Source organism: Schistosoma mansoni, chromosome W (genome assembly GCF_000237925.1).
Source record: "Schistosoma mansoni strain Puerto Rico chromosome W, complete genome".
In the NCBI taxonomy this organism is placed as follows: Eukaryota; Metazoa; Platyhelminthes; class Trematoda; order Strigeidida; family Schistosomatidae; genus Schistosoma; species Schistosoma mansoni.
The window spans coordinates 58,433,933-58,449,522 of record NC_031502.1 but is presented as its reverse complement, the minus strand read 5'-3'; the positions used below and the strand labels follow the sequence as shown (position 1 = coordinate 58,449,522).

The 15,590-nt window shown below is 34.5% G+C and overlaps 1 protein-coding gene and 1 non-coding gene across 2 annotated transcripts; both read right to left on the bottom strand.

The window, feature by feature from the left end:
• Window positions 1–403: 403 nt before the first annotated feature.
• Smp_077330 (hypothetical protein) lies at window positions 404–10,859 on the bottom strand (the record flags this gene model as incomplete). Its single annotated transcript, XM_018790315.1, has 3 exons — window positions 404–714; window positions 2,379–2,616; window positions 10,710–10,859. The coding sequence occupies 3 exons, from the start codon at window positions 10,857–10,859 to the stop codon at window positions 404–406; spliced, it is 699 nt and encodes a 232-aa protein (XP_018655671.1).
• On the bottom strand, window positions 7,059–7,128 carry Smp_tRNA_02325_Pseudo_TTG.1.1. The gene has a single exon. It is a non-coding gene (tRNA).
• Window positions 10,860–15,590: the final 4,731 nt, after the last annotated feature.

Below are 15,590 nucleotides of genomic sequence, written 5' to 3'. Positions count from 1 at the left end.
AAAAGAAAAAAAAACAAATAAATGGAGTAAATATTCTAAGATAGAAGACGAACAACAACAGCAACAACAACAACAAACACATACACATACATACATACATACATAGATACATAACGTTTTCGATGTAAATCGAAGTGCTAACATGTAACCGAAGAGAGTAGAATTCGATGATGTCAAATAAAGATCGGAACAATCACGAAGATTAAAAAAAAAACATTAAAAGAGATATAATAAAGCGTTATTGTCCCGATCTAAATCATATTGGTGACATGTAATCAAAGAGAGTAGAATTAGACGAAGTCAAGTAAAGATTAGAACAATCAGAAAGATAAAAACATTAAAAGAGATATAATAAAGCATTATTGCTTCTATCTTCCTTTCTTTTTTTTACATGACTTTATAATTAAGAATTTCTACGTTCATATTCATCACCTTCAATACCTTTACCAGTATAAAAACAACCAGATTCAATACTAGGTAATAATGAATTAATACGTTGTAAATGTTCATAATGTAATTTAAATTCATTAATTTGTTTAGATAGATAATATAATTCAGTTGTACGTGATTGATTTAATTGTTTTAATACAGTTAAACGTTGATTTAATTGAATTTTATGAAGATCATCTTTTAATTTTAGAAATCTTGTTGAAGCATCTTCTGAAGTAATGGTTGGTTTACTTATTATTCCAGTACCAGGTTTAGTTGTTTCTGCTATTCATTGAAAACAAACAACAACAACAACAGTATACGAGATATTAGTAACTATGTCAATTTATAGGTAAGGATAAATAAATGAAGGAGACATAGTTGTCGTTCAAAATAGTTATGATGGGATCTATGGATACATATATATCAGACAATTAAACATTTAAACAATTTAAACAAAAGTCTAGTATACAGATTTGAAAGCTTTGAGTTGAATCGCTGATGCACAGTAGTGTGGTGTGGGTTATTTATATCCAAAAAAGTAATATATAACGATGGTCAGGCATAGAATATATTTCAGTAAAAGGTCGATAAGGAAAGAACAGGAACGGAACGCAATCGATATGAAAACGCATGAACAATGAAATCAGAGACGATGGATAGATATTCGAAAAAGGAACAGTCAAGATTGAGACAACTAATTGATAGTTTGCAAATTAACTGTTTAGTGTATGGTTGTCAGATTTTAGTGAGATATTCTGTAATTTTACGCTCAAATACATTCGATTACTCCACTCGTATTCTTGTTCACTACATTACTACGGCATTCCATAATGATTCTATAACTGTGCAATGTTTTCTGATTATCACAACTAGTTTAAATAAGTTCGGTTTGTAATGCAGACTCTAAATCAAAACAAATTAATAAATGAAATTATCCAACTATGGATATTGGCTAGCAGTGGAATCCAAGACGAAAGGTACTGAGTTCGAGTCCCAGAGTGGACATCAACTCTGAGATGCAGGTACATCCAACTTACTTAATTACTTACTTACGCCTGTTACCCCTCATAGAGGAGCATAGGCCGCACACCAGCATTCTCCAACCAACACTGTCCTGGCCAATCCTATCCAGTTAACATTCATCCTTTTCATATCAGCGTAATATGGTCTTTGGCCTTCCTCTTTTCTGCTTTCCTTCCGGATTCCAAGTTAGGGCTTGCTTCGTGATGCAGTTTGGTGATTTCCTCAATGTATGTACAATCAACTTCCAGTGCTTCTTCCTGATTTCTTCCTCCGCTGAAATCTGGTTTGTCCTCTCCCATAGTAAGTTGTTGTTGATAGTATCCGGCCAGTGAATGTTGAGTATTTTGCGTAGACAAGTGTTTATAAATACTTGTACCTTCTTGACGATGGATGTAGTAGTTCTACACGTTTCAGCTTCGTACAGTAGGACTGTCTTGACGTTCATATTGAAGATTCTCAGTTTAACATTAGTTGACAGTTGTTACATCCAACTGACGAGTCCCAAAGAGGAGGAAACGTGTGTCTTGTATTCCACTGCTAACCATTACCCATCTTTGTTCATAATGTTTGTAACTTAAAGCAATATCGAGGTAATACGCACAGTATACATATATGCCAATAAGAGACTGATCAATTGCAGTCCTAAACATCAATGGGAAGATTCAAACAAACAATGCCAAATGAATTTAAACTTCATCCCATTGCACAAGCAATTGGCTATCAGGACTCAGTAGCTCAGTGGATAACGCAATGGTGTTTGAAACGACCGGTACTGGTTTCGAGTCATAAAGTGATCATCAACTCTGAGATGCAAGTATATCCAGCTGTATGCCAATAAGAGACTGATCAACTGAAGTCCTAAACAATACCAAGTGCATTGAAATCATTCAACATTTATTAAAATATTATGATAATTAACTTACTTAATTGTTCTTTAAGTTTTTTCATACGTTTTAATAAATCATTAATATCTTCAATTAATTTACTTCCACTACGATGTGATAGATCAGCAGTTTCTATTATACGTATAGTTTCATCATTAATTCCATTAACTATATGGGATATTTTTTGTATTTCAGGTAAAATATCTAATTCATGTTTTGTTTTTAAATCAGTTAATTTTTCATAGAATTTATCAAGAAGAATCTTATCGTTCGCAATCTATAATGAGGAAATAAATTGAAAGAAAAGTAGGTGACATCAATGGGAAGATTTAAACAAACAATACTAAGTGAATTCAAACTTCACCTCATTGCACAAGCAAGTGGCTATCAGGACTCAGTAGCTGAGTGGATAACACGATGGCGTTTGAAACAACAGGTACTGCGTTCGAGTTCCAGGGTGAACATTAGCTCTGAGATGCAGGTACATAAAGCCGACGAGTTCCAAATAGAACGAAACGTGTGTTCTGTATTCCACTGCTAGCCACTATCCATCTTTGCTTATAGGTGATATTTTGTTTTAAAAATTATAATTATATTATAGTTGAAATCATAAAAACAATTGAAGCTAGACCATCATGGGAAACCTGAAAGTACTGTACAGCCGTTTAGTCCTATTGTGGGACTCCTCAACAGTACGCGTCCACGATCCTGTTTCGCGAGATTTGAATCAGGTTTTCCATAGTAGTCTAGCTTCAACTGACTCATGATTTCAACTATATAAAATTATTAAAATCTCCTCAAACAAACCCCTTCTGATAAAATTATATTCATTTATAATTGAATTTATATGATTTCTATGATTCAATATGTAGTTTCTTACCTGGTAACAATATGTTACTTCTAGAATATTTGCTTATCTGATTATCTTTCTATAAATAAACCTATCTAATGAGAAAACATCTGTATCTTAAATAAAAATCATTTTAATGACATTATGTTCATGTTTTCATTTATCCTCCTTTTTTTTTGCATTAACGCTTACGTTTAACCTTGTAAGTAATGACGTTTAAAGTTATCTAAAATAGAATATTTTTTAGACGATTCATTATAGTTTAACAACAAAGAATATGTAGCTATTCAAATGTAAATATTTTGTAAAATGTTAAAGGGAATTTAAACTTCAGAATGATAAAAATGTCATTTGTCTTATACAAATTCTTCTAGCCTATACATCAACAAATGAAGGTCAAGATAGTCAGTTTAACAGCAGTAAATCTCAACATAGACAATGGAAAAAAACAATATCCTCAAATAGAGCATGGAAAACACCAACTCAATCACACTTGATAGAGAAACTCTAGGAGATGTGGAAACTTTCACATATCTGGACAGCAGTTTTATCAATGAACAAGCAGGATCCAATGCAGACGTGAAGGCAAGGATTGGTAAAAGAAAAGGCAGCATTCATACAGTTGAAGAACATATGCGACTCAAAACAGATATCTGTTAGCCAATATCAAAGTGAGAATCTTTAAAACCAACCTCAAGACAGTTCTAATGTACCGAGCTGAAATGTAGAGAACTACCACGATCATCATCAAGAAAGTACAAGTATTTATAAACACTTGTCTATATAAGATATTCAATATCCATTGACCGGAAACCATCAGCAACAGTTTACTGTGGAAGAGAACGAATAGGAAATTAGGAAAAGATGTTAGAAGTGGTTGGAATATAAGTTGAGGAAATCATCAATCTGCATTACGAGGCAAGCTCTAACTTGGAATTAAGAAGGCGAAAGAGAAAGTATCAGACCAAATAACACACTAAACCGCAAACTGAAGTCAGACATGTAAAGGATGAATAACAAACAACTGGAAACAACTAGAAAGTATTGCCGAGGACAGAGTTTGATAGAGAATGCTGGTGAATAGCTTATACTCCTACACTCTGTGTTATAGGCGTAAGTAATTTAATGCTGGACTTTCTTATAGAATGTCCAGTGCTTAGATAAACTCGTTAATTTAACTGCAAATATAAGATAGTTATTTAAAGAAATGCAAAAATAATTGTCTTCTTCCAGTGTTCAATAAAAGCTCAATATCAAGCGTTTCCGATCATCTTTTCTTTTCATCTGTTTATTGGGTTAGTGATACATATACGAGCATAATTTTCAGTAGAGATTTTACTTTAACCATCTAAAACTATCTACAAATGTATCTATAAATGTTTCCTATGCACTCTCCATATGTAAAGTTTTCCAACTTGCTGAATGATAAAACAAAACAATTAATAAAATGAGACTTTAACCTTAAAAAAATTTTCACAATGAAAATTATATTGTTATATTCATTATTCACTTGCTAAATGAACAAGAAAATGCTCCCTCCCCTCTCCCCCCCCCCAAAAAAAAAAAATCATTGATACTCTACACATATATATATTGAATATTGAAAAAAAACTGATACATTACAAAGTAACAAATACTTATCTCCCCAAAAAGTAAAATGAGACGGAAACATGTTTTAGATATATATATATATATACACAAAAAAACTATTTTCAGACTAGTAAATCAGTTACCATAATTTTAATTTTTTTTAAAAAAAAAACAAAAAAAAATTTTTTTTTCTACCATTTTATCTGATTTTTAAATTAACTAATCAATTTTCAAATGAATAGATTACATAAGAAATAACTTTTATGAATTTATATAAAATAGACAGAAGTGGGGGTGGGGGTGTGGTTGGGGGGTTGGGAGGGTGAAGAGATGTAAAATAGACTGGTCGTTTTTTGTTTTTTTTTGTTTTTCTAATTGACCTGGTTACATGATACAGAATTTTTTTTTTGTACCCAAGAAAAAAATAAATATGTATCTATTCTTATGCAGCTGTTTAATAATTCACTTTACCTTTTTTCATTTTCCTTTTTTTTTCTCTTTCATTATTTTATTCTGATCATATTTTAAAATAAACCCTATGTACAGCAACTACAACTGACTACTACTACTACTACTGATAATAATAATTTTTAAACAAAACATCAACACCAATTTAACGAATCAATTAAACTGTTGACCTAGTTTTTTCTGTCTTATTCCATTCATATATATGTGAACAGTTCTATGTGTGTGTGTTTGTATTTTTATATGAATTGACATACATTGAACTCAATCTTAGACGAATATATATGTTAACAATGTTGTAATAACAATTTTAACAACAAGAATGTATTGTTTGATTGATAATTGTCTAGGCATCCAAATATAGGCCATTGATCATATGTCTAATTAGATAGACTAATTTGTAGTCACTTGGATTAAATCCAGTTTTATGAGAATGAGGATTTGTGGAGATTGTAATAATTTTAATAATTGGATTCATGAATCGATGTAAGCTAGATTGAAAATCTGGAAGCATAGGATGGCCATTTCGTCTAAGTATTAAACTCGTTATCAGTGCCCATCTACGACCCCGCAGTTAGGATTCGAACCCAGGACCATCAGCCTTGTACACGAATGCTTAACCTCTATAGCACTGAGATGGTATCCAACGATGTTAATGTCTAACTTTAATCGATCCATGAAATCGCACAAACCTTCATCCGCTGTCTGAGGTGAATAAATGTCCTCACTCGAAACGGATTGAACTCTAATGGTTACTGCTAAGGATTCACATACTAGAACGAAACAGTCACTCATTACTCCCAGGTTTTCAATGGTGGTCTCGCGTAGGTTGATTTATGAATTCAACTATTAAATCCAGTTTTTCCATAGTTGAAATCATGAGTCAATTGAAGCTAGACCACTATGGAAAACCTGAAAGCACTGGACGGCCGTTTCGTCCTATTATGGGACTCCTCAACAGTGTGCATCCGCGATCCCGCACTCGCAAGATTCGGACCCAGGACCTACCAGTCTTGCGCCAGAGCACTTAACCGATAGACCACTAAGCCGGCATTCAAAGTTGGCCTAGCTTCAACTGACTCATCATTTCAACTATGAAAATACTAAAATCTCCACAAAACCCCTTCAAATCCAGTTTTGTTAAGAGTAAGAAAGCAATGAGGGAAAATCCGTTATTCACACAAGAACAGTCATTTGCTTCAGAAAATCTAAAAATATCTTATTTGAAGAAGACTGATCATTAAGTTTTGAAATAAAAAGTGGAACTTTTTAACTTCTGAAAACGTTATATTTATATTATTGCCTACTACTTTTCCACAAATTCATGTTTATTCAAAGATAAAGTGATATTCAATGGAGATCAGTGTGGACCCAGGAGAGTTCACTAGCTTTTATAACAATATTTTAAACTTTTCATTATCATGCATATCATGAGTTTTTTTGTAAGGCTGGATTTAAAGAGCTTAAAAAAAAATCAATAAAGCCTCTGACAACTACCACTTAAGTGACTGAATCGATATTCTATTTACTTGGCATCCCTTTGATTTGATTAAGGAATATTTTGTCAAATACCTAGAATTTTTTAGACTCTTAATACAATTTTCAATGATGTAAGATTGATTGATGAAGTTTTGTCTCCTTTTATTAAATAATTTGCAAGTAGTAACATCAGATACTTTGAATAAGCCAATTAATGTATTTCGCAAGTGTTTTTAATAAAAGATGGATAGTGACTAGCGGTGAAATCCAGATTAACGCGCGTTTCTTCCTATTTGGGACTCGTCAGATGAATGTACCTGCATCTCAGAGTTGATGTCCACTCTGGGATTCGAACCCAGTACCTCTCGCTTCAAACGCCATCGCGTTATCCACCCAGCCACTGACTCCTGATAGCAGCTTACTTGCCAGACGGGGTGAAGTTTAAATTCATTTAGTGTTGTTTGTTTGAATCTTCCCATTGATATCACCTACTTTTTCTTTATTCATTTAGCAAAGATGGATAGTGGCTAGTAGTGCTTACCATGCTTGTGAATTTAGGCTATATCGAGGTAATACGCACAGTATGCACATATGCCAATTAGAGACTGATCAGTTGCAGTCCTAACACATTGATGGGAAGATTCAAACAAACAATAATAAATGAATGCTTTTAATAAACATTGTATACAAGATGAATACATTTCTTTATCAATGAAAATATTTATTCATTCTTATTTTATTATTGTAACGTCTAGTAATAAAAATATTTAAATTTGGTGAATAAAATTTCACAGTTGAGTTCGTGAGTCAATTGAAACTAGACCACCATGGAAAACCTGAAAGTACTGGACGGCTGTTCCGTCCTAGTAAGGAACTCAGCAGTTCGCATCCACAATCCCGCTTGTGGGATTCGATCCCAGTGTAGTGAACAGAACACGACTGGGGACAATCGAATGTATTTAAGCAAACAATACAGACTATCTCAGTAAATTCTGAAAACCATACAATGGACAGTCAATTTGCAAATTAACAACCAATAGTCTCAATCTTCACTGTTTCTTCTCTAATTCGTGCATTTTCCTACCGATTGCGCTTCGTTTCAGTTCTTTCCTCATCGGTCTTCTGCCAAAATACATTCTATGTCTGACCAACACCATATACTACTTATATGGATATAAGTAGACCACACCACACCAGGACCTATTGGTCTATCCCGCGAACGCCTAACCTTTAAACCACCGAGCCGGCATCCAACTTCATTTAATACACGAAATTGTGCCACAGTCCACCATTGTCTTCAGTGAGTTACTATCTCACAACAGACTTGGTTGAACTCCACTGGTCAATGCTTCTCACTGGATCTTCAGGAAATACCTCTTGGAGCCAGTCACTAGTGAGTACATGATGACTATTATCAGAAGGGGGTTTTGTAAAGATTTTAGCAATTTAATATTAGATTAACTATTAAATTATTAAAATCTCCACAAAACTCCCTTCTAATAAGAATCAAATTTAGTAGAAAAAATTGATAAGTTAAAAGATTTTAAAGATTAATCAGAAGTGAAAATTAAGTATATTCTGATTTTCCTATTGAACTGTCAACCAGTGAAACTCCCTTGCTTTAATATGTGATTAAAGTTCCGTCTAGGTATAGATTCAAATGAAAATCGGACCAACTGAGAGACTTCCTTATTGTCATGATAAACAAAATCCATCCATTTCCCTATCCTTCCCAAATTGAAACTCATACTAACCATAATCAATTCATTCATAAAAGTTATTTTCAAATTATCAGTAATATCATATTGTCATTTATTAAACTGTTTTATCAGGAAATTATTATTATGAGTGACCTTGCATTGTCTAATCAATCATGAATCTGAGAAAAGTAATTAGTTCCATGAATACACTACAATGGACAGAACTAGTTTTCACTTTTATACAGTTTAAATTTGAAATCACTTAAAGAGGTCAACAGTTAACATCATGTATAGAATATTTTACAAGATTTAGATTAGATCACCTAGTTAATAGACATAGTAACAAGTTAGGATTAGTTAAACTTTCTAGTTAAAATAAAATCTTGAAAGGAAATAGTCAAACCTTCTGTTAAAATGAGATGATGAAGATTTCCAACTTAGATGATTTAATAAAGTTACATTTGTAAAGCTTCATTGTCCTTCCAAACAGAAGGATAGTGTATTTGTTTAATTTCATCACACAACTTAGAGAATGAAATCCTATTATACATTATAAGGCTTTAAATATAATAAAAGTTATTGGAGTAAAATAGATAAGTCACTTATTTAAGTAAACAGATAACATATAGATTAGGTTAACAGTCGTAGAATGGAGAAAAAACACCGTTATTTAAGTAGACAAAATTGTTATATCCTAGTGAAGATTAAAGTACGGGTAACTCTCAGGATTCACCGGACCACACCACAGAGAACCAGATAGATCATATTTGTATCAATAAAAAATTCCGAAGGACAAATGAAGATGTGGGAACAAGGAAAGGAGCTGACATAGCTTCAGATCACCATCTGATTGTGGCCAAGATGAAACTGAAGCTAAAGAAACACTGGAAAACTGGACAAACAGTATTAAAAAGGTTCAATACAACCTTCCTTCGAGATATATTAATAAACTCAACGAATTCAAGATAACTCTCAGCAACAGGTTCCACGTTTTACAGGATCTACTGAAACAACAAGAAACTGCGATGGAAGACAACTGGAAAGAGAAGAAGAAGCACTATCTTCAACTTGTCAGAAGGTTCTTGGTTGCAAGAAACATAATCATAAAGAATGGATCTCAATGGGAACCCTAGACAAGATTCAAGAAAGGGAGAACAAGAAAATAGTAATCAACAACAGTCGAACACGAGCAGAGAAATTCAAAGCACAAGCAGAAAACGCAGAAGCAAACAAGGAAATGAAGAAAAGCATTAAAGCCAACAAGCAGAAATACATGGACGAACTAGCAACGACGGCAGAAAAAGCTGCAAGAGAAGGGAATATGAATCAACTATATGATACAACAAAGAAACTAGCAGGGAGATATAGTAAACCAGAGAGACCAGTCAAGGACAAAAAAGGAAACACAATCACGGAGATTCAAGAACAGAGGACAAGATGAGCAGAATACTTCGATGAACTGCTGAGTAGGCCAGCTCCATTGAATCCATTGGACATCGAAGCAGCACACACAGACCTCCCTATAGATGTCATTCCACCAACGATCGGAGAAGTCAAGATGGCCATCAGACAAATCAAAAGTAGGAAGGCGGCAGGACCTGACAATATACCAGCTGAAGCACTGAAGTCAGACATTGAAATAACTGCAAACATACTTCACCTTCTATTCAAAAAGATTTGGGAAGAGGAACAAGTGCCAACGAACTGGAAAGAAGGATATCTCATCAAGATACCAAAGAAAGGAGATTTGAGCAAATGTGAGAATTACAGAGGTATCACACTGTTGTCAGTACTAGGAGACGTTTTCAACAGAGTATTGCTGAATCGGATGAAAGACGCAGTAGACGCCCAACTTTGAGATCAACAGGCTGGATTCCGTAAGTATACATCGTGCACAGACCAGATTGCTACACTACGGATCATCGTGGAATATATATATATATATATATATATATGCGGGATAAGTTGATTGATTCGATTCAATCACCACTGAGGACTAGACAAACACACTATTGATCAATACACAGTGATTCAAGCATCTCAATTCTACAGGAGGTCAGTTACAGCTTTTATTCATTAATAATAATGTTTCAGACTGTAAAATTAAATGGTATTGGTTAGAATCTCATGATTAGAACCAGTTTCCACGAGATTATAGGTACATCTACTGAACAGTGTTAACTAGTAATAAACCTACGTCAAATAGAGTTATCTGTTTACTAACTTCATTCATCTTATATCAAAACATAGAACATACAATATCATATATAACATACATCAACTTACTCTTTTTTCAATTCCACCAAGAATATTTTCAATTTGATTAGTTTGATTATGTAAATATTGTGCAGCTAATAATTCTTTTCTAGATTGATCATGTAAATCATTAACATTTGTTGCTAAATCAGTTAAACGTTTATGTAATTCATCTTCCATATTTAATATATCTGGTATTAATTCTTTTGTATTTATAATATGTTTATCAAATCCTTTTTTGATTAATATTTAGAAAGGAAGGATATAAAAGAATAAAAATAGAGAAATAATAGTTAAAAGTAATGAAAAGGTTAAATATTCAATGTACAATGGAATTTTAAACATATTATTAATATCAGAAAGGGGTTTTGGAGATGTTATAGTAACTTTAATAGTTGAGATCATGAATTGATTGAAGCTAGATCATCATGGAAGACTTGAAAGTACTGGACGGCCGTTTCAATATGTGCTCACTAGTGACTGGTTCCATGAGGTATTTCCTGGAGTTCTAGTGAGAAGCAGTAACCAGTGGAGTTCAATCAGGTCTGTTGTGAGATAGTAACTCAGTGAAGACATTGGTGAATGGTTGATCAATCTCGTGGGTTAGTTGAAGTTAGACATTTACACCGTTGGATGCCGGTTGACTCAGTGGTCTAGTGGTTAAGCGCTCGCGCACGAGACTGATAGGTTCTGGGTTCGAGTCTCGTGGGGCGGGATGGTGAATGCGCACTGCTGAGGAGTCCTACAATAGAACGAAATGGCCGTCCAGTGCTTCTAAGTTTTTCATTGTGGTCTAGCTTCAATAGACTCATGATTTCAACTCTCAATATGAATAAAAATACTAATAATAAATTCATGTGGTATTGTTTACTTGAATCTTTCTAATGATGTTTAAAACTGGCATATGTGCTTAATGTGCCAGCTGGCGAGTCTCAAATGAGATGAAATGAGCGTCCTGGATTCCACTGCTAGCCACTACCCATTTTGTTTAACAGTAATAATAGTAACAATTAATGACAGTTATTAGGGATACAATAGTCGGTTATCGGATAGTAAGTAGATGATGTCATATGGTTGTTGAACTATTTTTTATTGATTAAAGTCTATGTATCGATTATGTCTGAAATTTAACCGTTTAGTTAAATAACTAGTTATTACGTTCCACATTATTGTTCAGTAATTGAACACAGTCAATAAGAGACTGTTGATTATTATTTATTGCTTGATAATTTACTGAAATTTCCTCTTAGACAACTGATACTTCTAAAGAAGTTTTTGTTGTGACATGATTTAATACCGACCATACACAATTAAGTAATGAGAAATGGATAACTTATCCTTAATATTAGTTAATTTAGTAATAACTAGTGTTATAACATATACTGGTTCAAATTCACTCATCATTTGTTTGTTTGAATCTTCCCATCGATGTGTTAGGACTGCAACTGATCAGTCTCTAATTGGCATATGTGCATACTGTGCGTATTGCCTCGATATAGCCTTGATTCACAAGCATGATAAGCAGAGATGGATAGTGACTAGCAGTGGAATCCAGGACGCACGTTTCGTCTTATTTGGGACTCGTCAGCTGGATGTACCTACATCTCAGAGTTGATGTTCACTCTAGGAATCGAACCCAGTACCTTTCTCTTCAAACACCATCCCGTTATCCACTCAGCTACTGAGTCCTGATAGCCACTTGCTTGTGCAATGGGGTGAAGTTTAAATTTACTTGGTATTGTTTTTTGAATCTTCCCATCGATATGTTAGGACTGCAACTGATCAGTCTCTAATTGGCATATGTGCATACTGTACGTATTGCCTCGATATAGCCTTAATTCACAAGCATGGTAAGCAAGGATGGACAGTGGCAAGCAGTGGAATCCACGACGCACGTTTCGTCCTATTTGGGACTCGTCAGCTGGATGTACCTACATCTCAGAGTTGATGTTCACTCTAGGAATCGAACCCAGTACCTTTCTCTTCAAACACCATCCCGTTATCCACTCAGCTACTGAGTCCTGATAGCCACTTGCTTGTGCAATGGGGTGAAGTTTAAATTCACTTGGTATTGTTTTTTGAATCTTCCCATCGATATGTTAGGACTGCAACTGATCAGTCTCTAATTGGCATATGTGCATACTGTTCATATATCCTTTATACTGCCTTCATTCGCAGGCAAAGGAATAAAGGATAGGGCGTAGCAGGGGAATCCAGTCTAGACGCGCGTTTCATCCTATTCGGGACTCGTCAGCTGGATGTACCTGCATCTCAGAGTGGATGTTCACTCCTGGAGTCGAATCTAGTACCTTTCGTTTCAAACGCCATCGCGTTATTCACTCGGTAACTGAGTCCTGATAGCCACTTCCTTGTGCTTGTGCAATGGGGTCAAGTTTAAATTCATTTAGGACTACAATTGATCAGTCCCAGAGTGAACATCAACTGTGAGATGCAGGTACATTCAGATGACGAGTCTCGATTGGAATGAAACGCGCATCCTAGATTCCAATCATAGCCACTATCCTCTCTACTTACCATGCTTGTGAATTAAGGCAATATCAAGGCAATACGCACAGTATGCACATATGCCAATTAGAGACTGATCAGTTGCAGTCCTAACAAATCGATGGGACGATTCAAACAAACAATACTGAATGAATTTAAACTTCACCCCATTGCACAAGCAAGTGGCTATCAGGACTCAGTGGCCGAGTGGATAACGCGATGGCGTTTGAAGCGAGGGTACTGGGTTTCAGTCCTAGAGTGAACATCAACTCTAAGATGCAGGTACATCCAGCTGACGAGTCCCAAATAGGACGAAACGCGCGTCCTGGATTCCACTGATATACTGGCTCATCTTTAAAAACCACCCATGCATTTTGGATGCTTCATTTGTATTTTCTGGAATACGATAAATTAGTAGGGGTTTATAATCTTCTACTGTTGTTAGTCGACAAAAGGAACTGATCAGTTTCTTTGATTTTATGTACAATCCCAAACCTATTGGATCGATATAACCTTTAGTTACACAGTTTAATATATTTTTAAGATGTATACTTGATCCAATGTAATATGTATGTACATACAGTTGATGAGTCTTGCAAAAGATGAAAATCATGTCATTCATTCCAATTCTATCTACAAATGATAAACATACATTAAGAATTAGCTATTTTCATGACTTTTCATTTAATATTAGTTTGCTTTATTAACTATCTTTTTGATTTATCAGTATAATGATTTATTAATTTGATATTAGTTTCATCAACATTTCGGCTATAATAAGCAAAATATTCTGACATAACTCCCTGTTCTCCAATTGTCATCTAGTTGACTTTCTCTTTTTCTATCTCACTCTCTCTCTCTAGTGCTGTTGATGTTGATGGTGAGAGAAATTAGAATGATATACATTTGATCAAAGACCTAGGTTGATTATATATCAGAGCTTAAAAATGGAAAAAATATGATTGTACCGTTCTAAAGTCATACAAGGCCGGAACTTCAGCAATATTTATTTGAACGAATAAAGATCATAATTGCGGTTTATCTTAATATTGTCTTTCTGTTCATTTCATAAAGAACAGTTAATCAAATGGGCTTTTTTTTACATTACCCTATCTGCATACATTCATTTGTGCTTCTTATTTTGACTAATCCCAAATTTCATTTAACGCATTTTAGTTCCATTGAGTTTATTAATGGATCGAAGTTAGACCATCACCTAGAAGCATTGGACAGTCATTTTGTTTTAGTATGGAACTCCTCAACAGTATGCACCCACATCGTCATACGGCAGCGCTTAAACTCTAGTTATGCTGTCTAGGTTACGAAATACAATGCCATCGAAAAGTATCTACATTTCACATGAACAAAGGCAGGATATGTGTATAAGAGCTTGATTCCAAGATTATTTATGTACAGAAAATAGAGTATATTTATAGTTTTATGTGATCTTGATCTCCTAGAAACTTCTGGAAACGCACTAAATAATGCTAATAGTATTAGATAATTATCCAATCAAAACGAATTACGTAATCCTACAATTTTCCAAATATTTCTGAGAAGCTAGTATTCAATACCCATTGCATAAAACGTTTCTAGCTTTGTTTTTTTAAGGCCTCTAGGGACTTTGTCTCTACGGAGACTTGTAGATTTTCAATAGTTTTCACCAACTATTTAATGACTAATGGACTGATAATAAAGGTATAAATAACAACTCAATAAGCTGTACTGTCTTTTTTACAAGTTACGTAAATATGTATATATTAAGCTTTAATAATAAAATTAGAATAATAGATTTCTTTAGCAGTTTTAAACTGAGAAAAATCATATTCTCATTTTATTTTATTTAAACACATAAATATTGGTACAAAAATGGGCACCAAATATATATATGCCACACAAATCTCATTTGATTTCTGTGAGGGCTGTGATACTGCCCGGGTGCCAAGACCGAAGCAAGTGGTTCTCTTAGGCGGCCGCACCTGGAGTCTTTGACCTAAAGATCTGATCCACAAGTCAGTAGAGCATTGTAAGGAAATGCAATCCCATGGTAGCTGGTGACCAACGATTGATTCATACGCCATTTGTTCCTTCAGGATCCTGAAGCCCATGTGCACCATTGGTTTGGAATCAAGGTTTTCCAACTCTCCTAGGTGAACTTTCCGTGTCCACTAACCCGGTTAAAGCGTCGGACATTCGTTTTTCGTCCCCTCAATTTTGTAAACAACAGTAATGCCACAAGAAGGTAGTGAATAGGACTTCCCTAGGGAAGTGATTGTATACGCGTGGCCATGTGAGAGCATTTGGAGAGGGAGAGCGGACTCTCCCCTCTATCGGCCGTACCAGGACATTTGGGGGCCCCACTACTATTCATTAATGAAAAAATGTACTCTTTTGGGAGTTTATATT